Genomic DNA, 21946 nt, shown 5'->3' on the forward strand with positions numbered 1-21946 from the left:
ACCCAAAACAAAGACTATCAGCCTGTGACATCGAGTGAAATATACAATGCTTGGTTTTCATGGGCCTCTACCATACGGTCCCAGTTTATGTCCTCACATGATTTCCATATTGCTCCTTTCAATCCAACTAGGCCCACTGTCTCCATGTGACCTCTGTGTAAGTTATTCATTACAGGTGCCTAGCCAGGTCCAAACTATAGAATGAAAAGAGTCATAGTGTATCCACTATCTCACCACATGTATCTCACCACAATCATATCAGTGATCACTTCAGGAATACTTAACCTGGGGTCATAGGTAGACTGCAGCTTGTATGCCGGAAGTCTCTATGAACTATACTTTGAAATGATAGCAAAATCATATTCTCATATATATAATTATTATCTTTCACCTATATGTCAGTGTTTGTGTACCATTCAGTTCAGCAGGCAATTATGAAATGTAATACACTACTTTCAAAGTTCACTACATGTTACTCTTTATTTCTTATAGGTAGACTCTTTGAGGGTTAGGATTCTGTCCTTAATATTTATTATGGTGTTTGACACAGAAGCTATGTTCACCTAAGTTCTATAACTCAGGGTCATCTGGTCCGATCATGGTGTGCCAAGTAAAGCTGGGCAAATGACGTGACAGACTAATGCGGAATGCTGAAAATACTTCAGATTGGAGACACGGATAATGCCCAAGTGTCTGCAGTGCAGGAGAGTAGGGCCTGCCGGCTCTCTTGGATACAGTTTCATGATCTATGCTCCAGTTCTTAGGCACCTTGGTTTTGCTATTTGGGATGGTGCAAAGCAGAGGAGCTTAGAGCCTGGCCTCTGAGCAGAAGCAGACGTACGTTAAGGACTAAAGGAGATGGGCAACAATAGGAATGGCAGTGAGTGGGAGCAAAGCTTTGGCCACCAATGAAATAAACAATGAAACAGAACAAAGTGGCAGGATTATATGGAACTCCTACTAGACAGCACAGGATAGATGACTGAGGGGAAAGGAAAACAACAGAAAAGGTTAGAAAACAGAACAAAGAGTAAATAACTTGCTAAACTTCTAAAGCACCTCGCACTGTGTTTCAGGTCACATTGATGAATACAGTGTTTCAGCACGAACCAAATATAGATCTCAATGAAACACAGCAGCAATAAGCAATCCCTCTGGCCCCTCTACCGGTTCCTTGGCAGCTGGAGGAAGCAATAGGGTCCTGATGCTCAGAAAATCAGATACAGAGCAGGCACAGGTGCACAATGGTATATGGGGGTGCTAAGATTGTGCAGCTGGATTTTCAATGAAATCAGAATTACTGATAAGGAAGACAGAAAAGATGGAGAGTACAGGGACTGGAAATGAGAAAAGTGAATCCTACGGTCAAGGGAAGGTAGGCGGACTAATGAGTCAGATAGGTATTATGAGGCAATAAAGCAAATAACAAAGAACCCTAAGCCATCATCCCATCTAAAACTAATATAAGAAGAAACCAAGACACATGCTATTGTGCCAGGTGTGACAACACATCTGCAGTGCTTAGGAAAGAGGGGACGTCAGGGGGCGGGCAGGACAGATTGTAAGATCTGTGGCAGACAACTACTAGAAAAGAAGTAGCCCTCTGCTAGATTGAAGGGAAATACAAGTAAACTTCACTGGCCCAGATTAGGACCAAAGGACTATCATTGCTGTGTAGTCGAAAGCCTTTTTGAGAGGACAAGGCCTCAAGAAAGGTGAGATCAGAAGCAACGATAGCCCCAGCGACCTTGTTTTTATAATTATCCACGTCTTGAACACAAAGATAATACATGGTCATCAGAAAAAAAAAAAAAAAAAAAAACCCAAAAGCAAAAACAACAACAAAAAACACAGTGGGTGCCTGGGTGGCATGGTTGTTTAAGCATCTGCCTTCGGCTCAGGTTATGATCCCAGAGTCCTGGGATGGAGTCCCATGTCGGGCTCCCTGCTCTGCAAGAAGTCTGCTTCTCTTTCTGCCCCTCCTCCTACTCGTTCTCTCAATCTCTCTCTCTCTCTCAAATAAATAAAGTTTTAAAAAAGGAAGAAATAGTGGTGAAACAATGATCCATGATTTTATTCCGAAGCCTCACTAACAGAATTTCTAAGCACTTATACACATACAGCCGTCCACCTATACTTTAAGAAAACTGTGGAATAGTTTTGTAGTATCTTTTTTTCTGCTAGAAATGATAATTAAATGAATGCTTTCTTACGTTATTAATTTTTATATCATTATAATAGCTGAAGATAAATCCATCACATGGATGCAAGCTCCGTAACTTGATCAATCACTTATCGCTAGAAGTTGATGTGAACAGAATACTATTATAAATAATGCCATGAGGAATAACTTTTAAATAAACTGTTGGGTGCTTCCCTAATTACTCCTTAGGATAAATTCAGAAAAGTGGAACTGCTGTGTCATAGGGCAATGCACATTGACTCCGGTTTCCGTCTCCCTTTTCTAAGATGAACCAGCAAAGCATGCCTTACCTCATGGACTCAGGGGATCAGGCTGTGATTTGGGTGCGTCTTCCCTATGCATCAAGATACCCACATATATCTCCACTCTTACAACTATATTTGTAATGATTTAATTGCTCATCCAAATCCCCATGAAACCATGTGTTTGTTTTTATCTCCAATGCACCTGATGAAATATTTGTCACTGGAATATGAACAAATAAGAGAAAGTTTTAATGTATCTTTTGACTGAGTGAAAAGCAACAGACTCACTGTTTAGAAAATGGTTTTTCCAATGTGAGCTACATTTACGGGGACCTACTAGAAAAGATTCATTGCCATTCCACTAGAGATTTACCTCTCTGAACTTGATGCAAAAGCAAGAGGAATGGGAAATAATCCTTCTCAACTTCTGTGCCCAAAGCTGGAGGGGGAGAGTCAAGGGCAGCTTAGGATAAAACAGAAATGCATGAGAGATTTTATAAGAAATTTAGATGCAAAGAATCCTGCAAATGAAAGAAAGCTATGAAGAGGATTTCCTCTTCACAAGCAGCTAAAAAATTCTGCACATTGATGTATCAGTGATTAATTATTTGAACTACAGTTGTCCTGAGAGATTTCCAAGGATTAGAAAAAAAGTAGGATAGGGATGTCGGTAATAGAGACTCAGCTCTCCAACCCACTCAACCACCTGACATTGCAGATGAGCCAAATCAAGTAAGCACAGCAACCCTCAAGATGATTTCATATTAAATTAGCCAAGAGCTGGTGGAGGCTACTCAGAAGGAATCAAACTTAGGAGCTATGAATGACAAGTATGAGGAAGGGGAGAGAGACAAGAGTCAAAGGGAAGAAGCAGCTATTCAACTGCCTTGGTGGGAAACAAGCACGGCTGTGATCACGGGGAAGGCACTACTAGGTAGCAAAGTCAAAGAAATCCAAAAGTTCTCCGTTCCCTGGCTTGTTCTCGATTTCATAGAACCATGATCTTAATTCCAATTATAATAAAGATTATTAATCTTCCATAAAAGGATACCTATTTCGATTTGTTTTACAGTGGTCAGGAGTTGGGCAGTGGTTCTCAAATTTTAGTGTGTATCAAAATTACTTGAAGTATGTGTTAAAAGAGATTGACATGATTCAACTCCAGGGCTTCTGATTCAGTAGGTCTCAGGTAGGGGGAAACAGGGGGCGGGGAGGCTGTGGGTTTACATTTCTAACAAGTTCCCAAGTAACAATGACATTGCTGATTGGAGGATCATACTTTGAGAACCAACGGTTTAGGGAGTCAACTTGTAAGATGTTTAAAAGAGACTATGGTCAAGATCAAGGGTTCTCAATTTGCTGTTACAATCATTTTGGATTAAAATTACATATCCAGTATGATTATCTTCAAATGTTACTTTAAAATACATTTGAAATATATTTTGAAACCAAATATTCAGGCGCTGTGTTAAGAAAGCAGTGCCTCTTAGCCAAGAGAACAGTGAGGAGGATACACTGCTCTGTGGTATATGCAGACAAAGCAGATGATCTAGGAAGCTAACTCTAGAACTTCTCTGAATGAGTATAACAGAGCAGACCAACGATTACAGAAAAGATTGGGCTAGGAAGACTTACCATGAGTTCATTATGTGACCAGGACCTGTAGAACCACCCATGGCTCTGCGTACAACATAGTAGAAAAACCTAATGGGTTCCAACTGTACCCCAAACCCTCACACTGGTCATCAAGATATATCTCATAGCCTGAGTTCTACTAGAAGGAATGGGAGTAGGGAGGGAAGAGAAGGATAGGATAAAGGGAGTGAGCAGATCCTCTTAATACCCTGAAGGAGAAAACTATCTGGAACCGGAGACATTATGCAGCTCTCCAGAAGTGGCCATTTGTGTTGCTTTAAATGCAGATTGATTACTGCTATTTGGATGTTGAGTGCATCATCTTTTCTGAAGAAAGGGAAAAGCTAAATTTCCCCACATTCAGCTGTGTCGTCAAATCACTTCCCCACACCAGCTCTTTTAATGCATTTTCCTGTTATCACATCCACTTGCAATAGCTGATCTGCCCTACTGCTCAAGAGTGAACCCCCCCTTGCCCTGCCCCACTGCCATGTGCAGAATCCCATTAACAACCTCATGACCATGACACATAACTACAAACCCAAAATGTAGCGGGGTGTACACTTTCAGGGTTAAAAAAGAAAGGAAGCCATGAGGATACGGAAGAGAAAGAATAGCCTCCTTTTTCTGTGCCAGCCTCCAGCCTGTGCTGGCGGGACGTAACGCAGCCGAGTAGAGAGGGCAGAAGACCATTCACCCAGTGCCAGCTTTCCAGCACACTGGTTAAAAACCCAACAGCACCCCAGGGTTACAGAATTCTACAACTAAACAGTAAAGGAAAGAGGAAAACTTCCAATCAAAGCTGTTTTTCACAATATTCAGTAGGACTTAGTTTTACTCAAAGAGAAATTTCACTTGAGGTCATTAGATTGAAAGTGAGAAATCTTGGTTTATTTAAAGCTGTACCATTAAACTACTGAGAAGATAAGAACAGAGGCCGGATAGAAGAGATGAATTTCAGGGAAATGCTCTCATGGGAAAATTTAATAGAAATGAGAGATGGGATAAAAAAAGATGTAAGGCAGGCAGTGTTAATAATGGAAAGGGAAAAAGGAGGAGGGGCTAAGAAAACAGGAAGAAAAGTGAAGAAATAGGGAAAAATCACAATTTCCAGAGGTACTATTAAAGTTATTTAATGTCGGTCCCTCTGAGATTACATGCATTGTAAGGCTTGCGTCTATTATTTTTCTTCATTACTATTATCCCCAATGCCTGGGATCCAGGATACACTCAAGAAAATGAGAATGGAGAAGACAAATGAATGCAAAGCCATCACATGCAAGATAAACCTGCTTTCAACAACTATTCCCAGAAGAGGAATGTCTGTTTTCTTAGAGAACCAGTTAACTCATGTAATCTATACACTGTGATAGGATATATTAGTTTTAAAACTTCAAAACACATACTCAAGTTCAAATTCCCGTTTCCTCCCTGCATAGGTATACACAGATGAAACTTGCTTTTTATTAAGACATTTAACAAATCAGAACCAACGGTCAAACCAGTAGTGCTGAGCTCTTCCATTTGAGAATCCGAAAGCCAGAGGTTTTAACTTAGCAATGGAAAGTGCTGGTGAGGAAGTCTTCACATTTGGTTCATAACCAGTATTGCAAATGAGAATTAAAGATACAGAGAGGAGGGACCTTATCCAAAAGTTCTGTATTTTTTTTTGAAGAAACAGCTTTAAACGATTTTTTTTTCACCTACTGAAATCTTATGGAAAAATATCTACAAATCAGGAAAAAAGTGGAGCTGCTCTGGCTACAGGAAGAGTAGGAGACCAAAAGCACTTCTTTCCCAGTGTTACTGAAAGCATTTCAGTGGAAATGCAAAATACACTTACAATTCACTGCTACAAATGCATGGAAATGGTAAGCCCACCTTGGCCCCCAACAACTACATCACCAAGAGAGAATGTTACTTCAGTTTCCCTCTTAATAATGACTACTGATATCTGCCTAGGAAAGAGCAAGTTCTAGCCTCCCCATCAAAGCCTGTGATGGAAATGCCAGGACAGATTTCCTATGGGTTCCAGCAGAGAGATGTCTGCAATAGGGAGGGCACTGTCGACCCACACTAGGTAAAACCAAGAGACATCTGACAGGATTTTAATCAAGGACTGGTGTTTATGGGTTTGGAGGTTAGAGGTACTGAGGTCAGCAAGGCAGGAGCACTAGTTGTTTTTGTTTTTAAAGAAAGGGGATTTTGCAAGGTTTGTTTCTTGAGGAACACACATCCCTGTGGAGCCCGGAGAGACAGGGAGCCCCAGGCAGAGCTGAGATGGGGGAAGGCTTCTGCTTGCCTTTCAAAGATGCAGGACACCACCAGTTTTCTGAATCTGCGATGTGCCCGGTAAGAAAGAGGATCCACACAAAAAGATAAGGGAGAGTCTGCCCTTTTCTCTTCTCATGAGATAACCCTAACCTCATTATGTACGTCCAGAATGAATCTAAATTCATTTAAATCTGCTCAGACACTAGATTGTTCGATGCAATTGCTTTCCCAGAGTCAAGCTGGGGCATCAATTTCTTTTCTGACTATATACATCCTTATGTTGAAATGACAAAATCTTAGAATTAAGAGGTGCCTTAAAGGAATCAAGCCCCAACACTGAGCTAACATAACTTCTGTGTTTTCCTGCAACAAGCCACAGATTCTAACAGTTTCTAAGAAATTTTAAAATATTACTTTAAATCAAGTTACTGGTAGCTTCAGGAGAATGCAGACAGATGATATCCCCCGGGTCTGGACGTCCAAGGAAAACAAGGCACATGGCCAGGCTTTGATCTGGCTCCAAGCATTACCAGCTCTTCTTCAGTGCCCACAGCAAGCCCAACAAAACCCCACTAGGAAGACCTCTTAGAATGCTAAGGAAATTCATATTCTGGCCTACTTAAACTGGAAGTGTTATGCCGAATACACAGGCTAGAGTATGAGAGAAAATATGGAAGTTCCCAATAATGACTCGGTATCTTAGAAATACCTCAGAAGGATAGAAGACAGATTGTCTGACGGAGTCAGAAGCCCCACCTGAAGTTCAGAATACCCATCAAACCAAGTAATTCAGTGAGCCAGGTGAGCGGGAAATATTGCAATAAAACGAAAACTGAAAATGCCGGAAAGTCTATATGGGGATGAAAAATTAGGGTGGTGCAGGAAAGACATGATCTGTCAGACTCCCAAAGAAGTGCATATGAGGCCCCTAAAAGGGGGAACCAAGTTCAGGAGTGACAACACAAAGTGTAGGTCAGCTGCATGTAAGGCCTTTTTTTTTTTTTTTTTTTTTTTTACTAAAAACACAACCTACACACACTGGAACTCTCAGAAGCCTGGGACAAAATCAAGGGCTTTTCAATGGAGCCCATGAGACAAACAAGGTGTGAGAGTACCAGCAAAAATGCCAAAACCTTATCTTGCCCGGACACAAGGTAATGAGGGAGGAGGCAGCTGATGACAGACAACTGAATCGGAAAGGAAGGCACCTACTGGGAATTAGGGGTTTATTTATCCTTCCAACAAAAAAAGATGTGCTTTCCTCTAAATATGCCAGCTCCTGGAGGTATAATGAAGGTTTCCCAAAAGGAGAAAGGCACGTGAATGAAGGGGCCTTGAAGGATCAACAACACTGATCAGAGCCGCCGAGGTGGTCGCAGCTTGCTTCTGGATGGCAGGTGGAGACAATCGGAAGTAGCAGGCGAATTTCAAACTGGGGCCCTTCCTCCCTCTCTCCTGGTTTCCCAATGAGCGCATTACACATCACTCCTGGAGCTCCGGTCCTATAGTCTGAGGAGTGCAGCGAACACAGCCCCCTGCGAGGGAAGCAGTGGCCACTGAGCCCCGAGAAAGCTCATCAATTCCTGGGCAGGCAGCTGCCCTGACCCAGGAAGTCAGCCGCATTAACAGGCTGCCCTTTCCCCAAAGCTTACAATGTTGCTCTAAAAGGATTAGTGGCCAAGCAAAGTCACTGGAAGAGCACTGTGCACCAGTGCTGGTATCCCTACTGATAACCAGAGGGAGAAAGTGCAGAATTCTAGAGGTCAGAGACAGAGCAAGCTGTGGGAATCAACACTCCTATGTGGAAGGGCTGAAAAAAGTGCCGGCCTCGCTACGTTACCCTCACCCACGTATTATTTACCTAATGAGTTCCAGGGTGAAAGACTGATATGAATATAGCAGATGTTATTAATTTGGCCTTTGCTAACGCATTAGATACAGCACCTCAAGAAATTGTACTTGGGAAATTAATTCAAATTGGCTTGGTTCAGTACACAATCACCGAAGATTAAAAAGTAGCTGAAGGATGATAATCAAAAGACAGTTAAGTGACAGTCCATGCAGTGAGAGACTTGGGGTCAACACCAAAGCCACTCTTGGTTAGGGATTCTATTCAGGGCCCAGGAAAGGAGTAAACAACTTGCTAATGAGATCTGCAGAGGACACTAAGCTGGGAGGTGGAGGAACCACACCGACAGGGGCATAAAATTACAAGGCAAAGTTCAACTGGAAAAAACAGCTGATCTAGCTAGGGGAAAACAACCCTAAACTCAAATAAAATAATATTCAACAGACAGGCAGGATAAGGGGCAGCAGAAGCATGTAGAAAGACCTTTGACATGCTATAATGTGACAGAACCAAGTAAGAATGGTAAGGGAACATGAGGAGTATGTCATGGGGAATGGAGTGCTTCGAAGTGAAAGCAAACTAAAAGCAGATTGCCAGCAAATAGGTGGGCTTCAAGCGAGATCAACTCCACCACTTATAATGGGGGGAGAGTACCTTCCGAACTGAAAACATGTTTTAATGGCTACAGAACCACCATTCCTCTCTGGCGGGTGTTCCAGTCTTTCTCGGATCTTCATTAACCTTGTTGGGGGATTTTATCTAAAGAGGGTACTGGGCTGCCATTCTGGGGCTAACAATACTGTCTAAAGGAAGACTTGTAGGTCATGCTGGCCATTTCTCCTACTTCTTTATGAGGTCTGTACTGCCCTATGGCAATGCCTCACAGGCTTGGGGAAGTGGTTAATTCCTCTCTGTTTACTCAACCCACAGCAGTGCAATGACCCTGAAGCCAGTTTTTCCACCACCGGTCTGAAGGCAATGGCTCAACACAATTATCTCTAGGCTGCTCACAGCTTTAATAGACAAGCATGTTGTTACATTGATTCTGCTTAAAATGAGTGCTAAAAAGGTTGTTTTCTTCCTAAAACCTCAAAGTTAAATATTTCACTATCCTCAAAACCCAAAAAACAAATAATCTAACTAAAAAATAGGCAGAAATAACGAACATCTTTTTCTGAAGAAGACATACGTGGCCAACAGACATACGAAAAGATGTTTAACATCATTGATCATCAGGGAAATGTAAATCAAAACTACAATAAGATAACACTTTGCACCTGTTAGAATGGCTAAAATCAACACAAGAAACAACAGGTGTTGGTGAGAATGTGGAGAAAGAGGAACCCTCTTGCATTGTTGGTGGGAATACAAACTGGTACGATCACTCAGGAAAACAGCATGGAGGAACACCTGCTGGGTGGCTCAGTTGGTTAAGCATCTGCCGTTGGCTAAGGTCATGATCCCAGGGTCCTGGGATCAAGTCCCACATTAGGCTTCTTGCTCAGCAGGGAGCCTGCATCTCCCTCTGCCTGTGGCTCCCCCTGCTTGCGCTCACTCCTTCTCTCTCTGATAAATAAATAAATACGTAAATAAAATCTAAAAGAAAAGAAAACAGTTCGGAGGTCTCCCATAAAGTTAAAAATAGAACTACCCGATGATCTAGCAATGGCACTACTAGGTATTTACCCAAAGAAAAAAATACTAATTCGAAGGGATACATGCACCCCAATGTTTACAACAGCAATATCTACAACAGCCAAATTATGGAAACAGCCCAAGTGTCCACTTGATGAATGGATAAAGAAGTGGTGTGTATGTGTGTGTATGCACACACACACACACAAACACACACAGGAATAGTCATAAAAAAAGAACAAAATCCTGCAATTTGCAACAACATGGATAGAGCTAGGGAGTATAATGCTAAGTGAAATCAGTCAGTCAGAGAAAGATACGTACCATATGATTTCACTCAGATGTGGAATTTAAGAAACAAATGAGCAAAGGGGGGGGAGAGATGTAAACCAAGAAACAGACCATTAACTCTAGAGAACAAACTGATGGTATCAGAGGGGAGGCAGACAGGGAAAACAGGTGATGGGGATAAGGGAGTGTGCTTGTTATGATGAGCACTGAGTGATGTTTGGAAGTGCTGAGTCACTATATTGTACACCTGAAACTAATATTACATTGTAAGTTACCTGTAATCTAAATAAAAAATATATTTAGAACATAATCTATTAAAAAAAAAAACCTTTCACTATCTATGTATACCCATTAAACACAGCACATGTAGCTATTTCCAACAGCATAAGAAAGCTTGCTGAGGTGGCTGGCTGGCTTAGTCGGTACAGCACACGACTCTTGGTCTCAGAGTCATGAGTTCAAGCCTTCCACATGGAGTGTATAGCTTAATTAAAAAAAAAAATTAAAAGATAAAAAAAGAAGAAAGTTTGTTTTGCCTTACTTTCCAGAGCAGCTATGCAAATTATTTTCATGTCTATCAGTCACAAATATGTGACTAGTGGCAGAGTGACACCGGGCCGAAAACAGGAGTCTAGATCCCACTGTACTGCTTAGTGCTCCTGTTATGCTGGGAACTTATAACCTGTTTTTCAAGTTACTACTAGGTCACGCTGAGTCCACCCACAGGCTAAGCACAGACTCGCCCTCTGAACCCCACCGAAGTGCGGTCTAATCACTATCCATTTCCTGGAGGAGCCAGATCATCAGGTGGTACTTAGCGATGTGAAGCTGCATTTCCCAATATGGGTTCTTCCAGCCAGGCTGCCTTAGTGATAATACAGACAGGGAGAGAAGGAAGAACTGAGGGAGGATTGAGAGAAACACCAATTATGGATTACGTATCGTATTATTTTGTGCTGGCCATTAAGGAGCCTTAAACTCTCTGCGTACGTGAATTAGGTTTTTTAGACAGGGCCTATTGGGAAAAACCCACAAGAAAGAATCCAAAACCTACAACAGTCTGACAGACTGATTTCTCAGCTGACATTCTATGTGACAGTCTACAGATGCTCTATCCATCAGGATATGACATGGTGTTAGAGGTAAGTGTCACATATCAGGGCACTGTTCTGGGCCAAAGAGCAAAAGAAGTGATCTCAATAACAAAGTCTGAAGCACAGATAACATGTGCCCAAACTCGTTCCTCCTCAAACCACAGAGCATAACCTGGCAACTAGCAAACTTCTAGAACTAAACAAATGGCTGAGGGCGGCGTGCGCCTCTTTCAAACAGTGGCTATATCTTGGTTGAGACCAAGAAGTCTGCTGAAGTACCCTGGTCAGTTCACCAACATCTCGTGTTTTGCTCTTTCCTGGGAAGTCTGGGAATCACTAAACTACCAGTACCACCCAGGGACAGACATCTCTGTGAGTACGAGCCCACAAGGAATGTCACTGGTAAGAAAGAACACCAAGCAGTACACACATCCTTGGGGCAATCAGCCACAGGGATGAAGGACAGGAGTAAAATGTCACCGGGCTTCTCAAATGCTCTCCTGCCAGCTGTGAGAAGTGTGAAACAAAAACTCATTTCCTAATAAATGTTTTCATTTCCTTTGTACACGACAAAAGGTTGAGAGGTGATGAATGGGAGGGGCCAGGGAGCAGAGGGCTCTGGAGGTAAGAACCCGAGGCAAATGTCCTGCACACATAAGCAGAGCTTCACTGTTAGACCCAGGGAATGAGAGGATGGTGGTGGTAAAAATATCTTGTACTCTCAACCTGTGATTCATATGACATCTACATGAGATCCTATCTACTATATGCCTATTTTGCAGACTTAAACAAATGAAGGCCCAAGTGTACTCAACCAAGGTTACACAGCACATTTAAAGTGTACCCCTTTTCTTCAGATAGGGGCAAAACTGGGATAAAAGCATACTACAATCTTTCTCAGCGTATTGCTTTCCATCACATTCTGCTCAGGGACAGGCAGGATAGCGGGCAAGGAAAAAAGCGACACTGCTGGTCTCAAGGTCTCAAGGTGTTCACTGGGATGCTTCATCTCACCTGGCCTCTGCAGCAAGCAGCTCGTCATAGTGAGAGGACCGCTGATCGTCATCCTGCCGGTATCTGATCACCGTGGCTAGACCTTTGCTGACAAGGGCCTCGGCAATGTTTCTGCAACAGAAAAGACAGGTCAGTGAGCACTAGAGGTGCATATGGGGCTCAGTCAACAGAAATAATAACAGTTAGCACCTGGAGGTCTTAACACATCCTGACACGGGGAGGGAGAAGCCAAGGATTTCAAGACCAATGAGCCGCTAAGCTAGAACCCCTAACAGGAGGTGGAATAACAAAATCCCCTAGCTCAGCATCTTTCTGGTTACTACAGTCAGATGCCATACCAATCCATATAGAAAAACCAGCAGAAAATATCTGTAAAAATCCCACACTAGGCAGGGCTATTTACAGAATGTTATAAACAAGCCACTACCCTCAAGAAAAGTCTTCTCTGAAATATCGGGCACACAGATAAAAAACAAAACACATAAAAGCATGACCTAAATTTCTTAAAATCTCCTTTCTAGCCTATACAGTAACTAGAAAAATGCCTTGCTCCCAGCTTGGCAATGTTACAAAGGTTAGTTGAACTAACAACACCCCATGCTTCTCTTCTCCTCAGAGCTCCTGACAGCAGCTCTTCCACCTAAAAGGGGCTTCTAGAAGGTAAGGCTATGAATGAATTTGGTGGCAGGCGCAGGTGCCTTGGGGGGCGGTGGTGGTGTTTCTACGGTGGAATAAAAATTCTTTATGAAGAAACGGCATGAGCTGGGGGAAGAATCAGGTAAAAAGTATAGAACCAGCGACCACCACCTTTGGAACAATGCCCCAGATAGAGAGTCCTTGCAGGACTACAGAAGGACTCAGATTAAAACCCTGCTTCAGGCAATTCTCAAATGTGTCCAATCTTCTTTTCTTCCCCAGAATAAGAGGTGCCACTGTAAGTGGCCTCCATATACTCTAACTAGAGAAGAGTACATTGGGAAGGACTCTCAGACAACAAGTAAAACCTATCTGCAAGATTCCTCCCCACGCCGGAAAGATGCCTTTGATGTGAAGCAAAATAAACTGCAAACTGCAAAAACAAATTTTCCAAAAATGACCTGTAGCAAGCACTGGAGGACAAAAGGGATGATACTATTGGGAAGAGGGATGGTTATGGCTTTCTTTGTGTCTGTCATGGTTACACCAAAGGCCCCACTCAAACCATCTGGTTAGCTGCCCTTCAGGGAGGAGGTAGGATAAGCAATAGGCTACTGTACCATATGCTATGATTTAGTGTTGTTTAGGAATGTCATTAACCCTCAGCACAGTAGTGTTCTTAGAACCTCAGATCCTGGGGATGCTGGAAGCTGGACGCTGGACTAACCACTGTATGTGCATGTTTAAGCCACTGAAGGGTTCTCTTCATCAAAACCCAGGAATTTACTTTTTTAAAAGACGAAGAAAAAAATATGTGCGGGTAGAGAAAAGAGGAAAAGATGCTATGGCTGACTCTCTCTCATTATGTGCCCCTCTGCTGCCTGTTTATCTACTGCCAGCACGATATTAATATCTCCAAACCGCCACGGAATTAGCACTTCTCAAAATCCACTCCCACAAAGAGGCTGCTTTGCTGGCCTCCCCGTCTCCTGAGTCACCACAGAAGTGTGCCGGCAAACGCTGTCATGATCACAGAGTTGTTTGGCAGCGTGGAGAATGCAACAGCCCCGAACCAGCAGCGGCAGGTATTGAGAAACAGAGCGAATTTAAGGGTGTTACCAAGAAGCCCCAGGAGGGCAGGAGAGCAGCTCCACCCAGCACAGGTCAGAAAGGAGACTGGGGGACAGCGCCACCCGCCCCAGGGTGATTGGAAATGCCCAAAGAACAAAAAAGACATATTCATTACTGCATTTTGAACTTCTGCGTGCTGACATTTTACAGTCAAAACAGGGGGTCTGGAGGAGAAAGCTGGAATGACTGAGCAGGCAAGAAAAGATTCACACAAATAAGCCTCAACATGAAAAGATAGAGAAAGTGAAGCAAAATAGCACAAACGTTTAATGATCCACCCCTGTTAATACTGCTCAAATCAATTCCCAGAACTGAACTGAGTACCTACAAGGCCAGCAGAGAACCAAGGGCACAATCCTTCCCTTCTGTATCCTGTCAGCCAACAGACATTATTAAACAAAGCAGATAAGGCCTCAAATTCCCACTCCACAACCTGCCCACTACCAGCCTCCCCCTTAGCTCTCCAGAGCTTAGAGCATAAGCCATGTTCTCTTCACTTCTTACCCCTAATTACAGATTTCTCCTGGAGGAACAGTGGTGCCTGGTGCTTAGTGAGCAGTGAGCAGAGTAAAACCACATGAAAAAATACCAGCTGTCATTACTGGGTGTTTACTACAAGCCAGGCATTTGAAAACAACATCACATGTATTTTCTTCTTGGTGTATATTTCCCCGGTGAGGATTCATCACACCATCTTAAAATTATTAACTGACTGTCTTCCTTTCTAAACTATGACGTCTGAGAGGGCCAGGGTTGCATCTTTCTGCACTGAAGTGCCTAACTCAAAAGCTGACATAAAGTAGGCAGTACATATTTTCTGAATGTACTTAGTTTATTTAGGATAATTATTAAATGCAGCAAAATCACAGTACATCCCTTTAATTTTGTTCTAATACATCTTGAAAATGTTGAGATACTCTTTGGAGTATCAGAAGAACACCCAATCGTTTTGGAAATATAGCCCTGGAACATTACTATCCTAAGCAACTATTAACCAAGCTTGGCCAGCATAGAATCAAGGACAAAAGCTTTCTACGTGCCTTAACAGCTTTTGTCTTTCCCCTCCCTGTTATCTAAAACTTGAATTTAAAGAGAATGAAAGGGAGAGAGAAGAAAATGCAATTAGCCCAGATCCATGTACTTGACTCTCTCATTCATTTCTTTTGGCTACTAATGAAAGGTCAGGAGATTTTTCCCTTGGCCAAAGATGGCTCCAAACCCGACAGGGGTGTATTGATCAGTTGCCCGGTGAATAAAAGAGAACATTAAATTATGTGCTATGGCATTAGGCTGCTTTAGACAAATTTATAAGTTCTGCTTTCTTGAGTGTATCAGTAATTCTACTCCAATTACACACGTCTGGCTCAAATGGATAATTCACAATCAGCATACAAAAAAGGACCTAACAGCCTTGGAAGTCTAACAGGAAATCATCTCTCGGTATCAGCTAGAAACACAAAGCATTAGTGCGGGGATTGAAATGCTTCTCCAAAACTAAGAGAAATTTAGATTCTGGTAAAAGTGAACCGCTGCCATCAGGCGGGATCAGGTGTTCCTGATACAAACACAAACAGCTTAGGCCTCATACACAGGCCTTCTCAAAAGATCTGCATGTAGTTGACATCTTCCCCGTCCGTTTGTTACCCCAGCCAGCAGGGTGCAAAAAGCTTACACTTCCCGTTATACGATACCTCTGAAACCATGCGGTACTATATCCTGCCAGCGTGGTCAATAGGTGTTCTACGCCCATACAGGAGAAGAGCATCCTTAAAAAGTAAGTTTGAATTATACTTGTTTATAACTGGTCACAATTTTGCCTGCCTTCCCCAGTCCTAACCCCTACCCCAAGACTGGAATAGCAACATACTGATAGGTCAGATAACTAAGATTACCCTGATTACTTAACTGGTACTAATGTTGAAACAAACTTAAAGAAAGTTGGACATACTGTATGTAACAAAGAACAGGCCATCCTTCCTTGATCCATCTTCCAGGGAGTAACCCACCTGTTATACCCTCACCATCAAAACCTTTAGTGTGCATTTCCTATAAACCAGGATATTTTCTTACAAAATCAAAAAATAATGAGTAGAACCACAATACCAATAAGACCACATTACTACCATCTGATCCACAAATTTACTAGTTAAATTTTGCCAATTATTCCAATAGAATACTTAGGGGAAAAAAGGATCCACATTTCCTTAGTCTCGAACAGTTCCACAGTCTTGTCTTAGGCTACCCCACGGCCTTGACGCTTCTGAGGAGGGCAGGCCAGTTACTTTGGTTTGTCTGATGTTGGTTTGTGATCAGATGCAAGTTATGCATCTTTGGCAGGAATACCATAGAAGTGATGGATGTACTGTTCACTTCGATCTCGTCATTAGGGTAGTGTCTATCAGGTTTCTCCACTGTAAAGTTACTCTTTTCCTCTTTATGACGGATAGGTATTTTCCAAGAAGACCCTTTGAATTATGTGATTTTCATCCCTCAAATTCCCAAATTATTCATTTATTTAATTATAGCAGTATAAGGTCATGGAATGTCATTTTATTTAAAGTCATAATCCACAACAATCATTATTGGTTGTGATACTGAAATTGTTCCCAATTTAGCCAATGGGAGTCATGTCAAGCTGGTTTCTGTTTCCAGTGGACCTGCCCCCAACCTGCATCATTCCTTGAGCACTTCCTTGCTTTCTGGTGTAACAACATGTCCCAGGCTTATCTTGTACGGTTTTCTGCAGCTCTGAAATTAGCCATTTATCTGAATAGCCCACATTTACATCTTTATTTCTATACGTTTATTTCTATATCAATCTATAACTACCGAAAACCATGTGCGGCAGTCATAAAAATGTGCCTGTCGGATCTCTGACTGCAGGAAGTGTAATTGACTGACAGTCCCAGCTGCTGTGCTCTGAAATCCATCACTGTTTCAGCCAAGGCTATGCTTCCCACCAGCTGCTTCTTGCCGGAGCACAGCAGATACTAAGACAGGCCTATTGCTGAGAGATGTGGGACTCCTCTGATGGCAACTCTGGCTTGAGGACTCCTTGTTGGCTTTGCGGTAATTCTCTTATAACTTGGGCAGCTGAGACTTTTCCAATTCAACCTCCCTTTCCTCCCACCTTTTGCAAAAGAGATTAGGACGGCACTGCAGTCTGATGGCACTCCCAGCCTCTTGCAGCTCCCTTTCCATTTTCCCACCCAAGGGTTTTCCCCAATTAATCTCTTTCATGTCTAATTCTGTCTTGGCATCAGCTTTTTAGAAAACCTGAACCAACATACCATGAGTTCACGAAGATACCCACAATCCCACTCCAACACTATAGGGTTCATTTTCATTTTCTTCCTTTCTATATTTGTACTTTCCTTTCTGACAGAAACCTGGCTTCCACTATCCTTAATAGTTTTACTTATAGGAAAACCTTTACTATATACACACATATACTCACTCACTCACTCATACATTTTGTGACTTCCATGATTTGGTCTTAACAGTAGAGCTCACTTAAAGAGAATGCATAACCTGATAAAACAGAACCTGGGTTACATAGATAAGTATTTCAAGAGTGGGCACAGAGAATAATTCCATAACTCACACACTTGTGCCCATGCCTACACACCCCCTCTCATCCTCCATGTGACTGGGATAATAGATAACTCAAAGGCTTGGGCTCACAGAGCTTCATCTAGCTGTTTGAGCTCAACAGCTCCCACTTAGAAAACATCTACATTTTATCAGCCACTGAAGTGTCCATGGAGATTGCAAAAGCAGAATATTTTCCTCAAGGCAAACATAGACATGGACACATTCAGAATAATGTAAGCCTAAAAAGAAATGCCTCTAACTATAGTCCAGTTGAGGCAAAAGAGAGGGTTGAAAGATAATTAACAGCTTAATTCATTCACAGAAGTCACAGCGTCTGGATCAGAGGTTCATCTCTCATATGTGCACATGCATCCCCAACACATACACTTTCCATACAATGTCTCTACAATAACTTCAAGGCCCTGTAGTCAAATTTCATAAACTAAGCACAACATGTACCCCATGGCTATTCACTGAGAGAACGTGGACATGACAAGACATCAGGCATGTAGCCTGGCCCTCTGTCACCCACGACCCTCAAAGTCTCCAATGTCTTAAAGCCAGAAAACTTCCTTCACATCCTTTTCACATTGGCTGTACCTCTGCCATAAAGACAGGCTTCCTCACAAGTGCAGGGATGGAGATCCCCAGCTGACAGGGGTCCAATATTAATTTCTACCATACCAGATGGCTCATCTCACTTTTCCTTGGCTATACAGGGATGTTCTACTGTGGGGCTGAACCAGAGAAGCCACAGGGTACTGATGTCTTTCTTCGCAAAAAGGTAAGAGAAAAGCAAGGAGAGAAAGGTCACCATAGGATTTGATAAGAAGGTAGAAAGCAGCAAGAACTAGAAAGCTATTTTCTTTAGAATATTAGGTCTACCTATACTCAGATGTTTGGCTCTCCACTCTAAAAGAAAGAGCAGAAGTGGGGAAAATGATTAACAGCTAACAGACCCAAAAGCTAGGCTCCCTTTAGATCTTCTTTACAAGTTCACACTAAGACCTCTAATATCCACACCCTTTGAGGCAGGAACCCGACAGTTCCAGGCTTGAGACAGACTTGGTTTTTACAGGCTGACAAAATAGGCTATAAGGGGCAGAGAGTGAAATTCTATACAAAGGGCAATGAACAGGTCTCTTTCATCATGTTACTGGTTTTTAGCTAGGCCTCAAACCAGGAAAATGTCTTAGGGAGCAACAGGTAACCAGAACCCAGTATGGTGATGACTCAGAGGGTAACACATTGCCCCTCCCACCCAGTGTCTTTATCCTCCAATCTCCACTGACTGAGGTCCCATGAATCCAGAACAATAATGCCCTCCCCCTTTTTCTTAAAACACATTCAAGAGGCACTTCCCACATAACCGAGCGGCATATGCAGACAGGAGATTGTTTTAGAAGCATCAGTAATTAGCAACATCTGAGGTGGCACACACCATCCTTTACAGATTTACTGAATCTCTCTCCTACCATACACATTCCCTACTTTTTCACTCCCCCTTTGAAATAATGTAATTCTAAAAATAACTAAGATGGATTTTTAAAAAATCTTTTAACCTTTAAAGGCTCCTTTTTTTTTCATTTAATAAGTCCTATCACCAGGATGACCACCAAAGGATCTAAACAGTGGCTAGAGACTTTTCCAGAATTCATGACACAAACTGAAAACAAAGAAGATTCAAATGCCTTGATGTCCCTAAAAAGGCTCAGTCAGAGACTAGGGTGAAATAAGGGAGAAAAGCAATGATTACCAAGGGGTGCATTAAGGCACCTGGAGTTTTTGGAGAGGACATCCTTGTTCCTGACACTTAGACCCACCAACCCAGCTGTAGTTACGTGGAACACAAGACACAGTGTGACCCACAGAGAAGCATGAACCCAGAAAGTCAGACTCAAGAACGGGCAAGTATGGAATGAGACTGATCTGAACATAAGAAGCAACAAAACAAAAACAAAGAAATCCCATTCTTTTGAACAAAACTCTCCAGTAGGTTTCAGTTCACATTTAATGATCATTCAGAAGATGTACAGGTTCTAAACACAACTGTTCTGTCAATGAGAGCATTTTCTAGAGACTGGAGTTGACATAGGAAAGTCAGAACTCTTAGAACGACGACTCTGTCTTCTCTTTTTAATTTAATGAATTCTAATCATTCTTCCTCAGCAGGAGGGGAATATGCAGGGGAAGAATGAAGAATGATGGAGACTAACTTCAATTTGAAGAACTTGAAAGGATACAACATTCGAATGAAACCAAAGGAGACCCATAAACTAGCAGACTGGCAGAAATGAAGAAAGGAAGAAAAAAGGAAGAAAGGAGGGAGGGAAAGAAGGAGGGAAGGAAGGAGAAAGGGAAGATGGAGGGGCAAGAAAAAGAAAAAAAAAATTCAATGAATAAATGACTGCTTTGCTGACGGATAAATCCTTGAATCCCCACAGCACACATCTATCAAAACTTCATTATTGATAACAGGCTTACTCCTGGGCACTGACAAAAGCATCTCTAGCTTCAGAGGCCATATCCCACTGAGCAACCAACAGTAATCTTGAGTTTAGGAAGGAAAGAAATAAAAGCAAAGATATCTAGAGACCAGGGTTTCACAAGTGGGTGATGAAGAGAAGTCACTTCATATTCAACCTGTCCAGAATAGCTCATTTTATACTCCGAGGTGTCTCTGAGCCATATCCTACCCATTACCTTCTTCCACTCACGCCCCACGTGAGGTCACACCTACTCTTGATCTCCTGAAAGAACAACTAACAGGGAAGAAAATAAGATGGAAATATACTTGGAAGCAGCAGAATTAAACATCTAACCTGCTATATAACTCTGACTACTGGAGAGAATAGTGCTGAAAAATATGGGTCAAAGTGATTTAGAAAAGGAGGGGGAAGAAGTGTAACATCAAATAGTTATATAAAATAGTTATGCTTACTAAATAGACAATTTTATTCTGCCCCCGGGATTTCTGCAGTGCTGTAATCTTATTGCCACCTCTTACACGACAGTTTCATTTATTCAGCAATATCATGGATACGGCTTTCTAAGACAAGGATATCTGTGGTATTACGCTCTATTATGCCAGCTCCTCCGAGTCTCACTGCACTTACCAGTCATATCTGAGATAGTCAGGACAATGAGGAACACTGGATGAAGCAGGAGAGCCATATTAAATACAAGTGGCAATAAAATGATGTCCACCTTCAAATACCTGAGATTTTCCCAATCTCCAACCCTCAAAATAAGATAGAAGAGAAAGAGTGAATGAAAAAAAATGTCTGTTTCATAGACAGAAACTGCATGGACTTTTCTGAATCTCCCTTATACTCCAGGACAGAACGTAGAATATGTACCCACAGTGACACTCCATCTTTTAGACAAACATGCTTCTTTCCCAGGACACAAAGAGATCCTTCAGAAAACAACTAAGCCATTAAAAACTGGATCCAGCTTGAAGAAAGTAAACTGTCTAACAAATAGGTACTCCCAACCCAGCTGAGTTGGTCCCCTCAGTGCTAAATACGCCACGCAGTTACGTTTCCAACTATTTGCAGGACATGTGAATTCACATGATTCATCGCCATGTAAGACTCAGCATTTCAAAAATAAAACTCCCTTCCCCAGATTAAGTGTTTCTAAAACCTACTAAATCAGCTCATTCTCCTAAGGTCTCTAACTCTAACTGTAGGGCCATCATCCTCCCAGTCACCCAGGCCTGATGTCTAATATTTCCACATAAAATTAGCTGTCAAAACTTTGACTCAAATTTCCAATGTTTCTCTCATCAATGCTTTCTTTTCTTTTTCCCGGTTGTGGCTCTCACTGCCTCTCACCTGACTACTTACAACAGCCTCCCCCTCCCCGGTTTCCTTGCAATGCCCACAGATTCTAAACACAGTCAGTCAAGGCCCCTTAAAGCACCGGCCTCGAGAGCGATCCTCATTCTCAAACCCACCACAATCGGAGAACTTTTCCAACATGGAGACAATACTAAGTTATCATATATGGAAATGATGATGGAGGGGAAAGAGAGGAGAAGGGGGTGGAGAAGGCGGGGGGAGGGAGAGAAGGGAGGAGGGGGAGAGGGTTAGGGTTAGGAGAAAGAAAATGGTCAGAGGGAAGGAGGGAAGACTGACCTTTTAAAGAACTATTCTACATGCTTTACATATTTATTAAATCCACTTAATGGTTACAAAATCCTGAGGAATTAGGAACGCTTATCATCCCTATTTTACAGATGAGAAACGTGAGGCACTGAAAGTTTCTAAAGGTCACGAGTGATAGCTAGAACCAAGAAAAGCTACGCAGAGACTTGGCATTTCAGTGATAAAAAGGATCT

General features: G+C 42.2%; 1 protein-coding gene across 1 annotated transcript in view; it reads right to left on the minus strand.

The window, feature by feature from the left end:
• Positions 1 to 21946, minus strand: part of SND1 (staphylococcal nuclease and tudor domain containing 1) — a 411695-nt gene that overhangs the window by 178746 nt on the left and 211003 nt on the right. The window contains exon 13 of the mRNA XM_032869880.1: positions 12241 to 12351. Within this exon, the coding sequence (XP_032725771.1) occupies positions 12241 to 12351 (111 nt within the window). The remainder of the gene's footprint in view (positions 1 to 12240; positions 12352 to 21946) is intronic.

Source organism: Lontra canadensis, unplaced genomic scaffold, assembly GCF_010015895.1.
Source record: "Lontra canadensis isolate GAN:19392208 unplaced genomic scaffold, GSC_riverotter_1.0 scaffold2, whole genome shotgun sequence".
In the NCBI taxonomy this organism is placed as follows: domain Eukaryota; kingdom Metazoa; phylum Chordata; class Mammalia; order Carnivora; family Mustelidae; genus Lontra; species Lontra canadensis.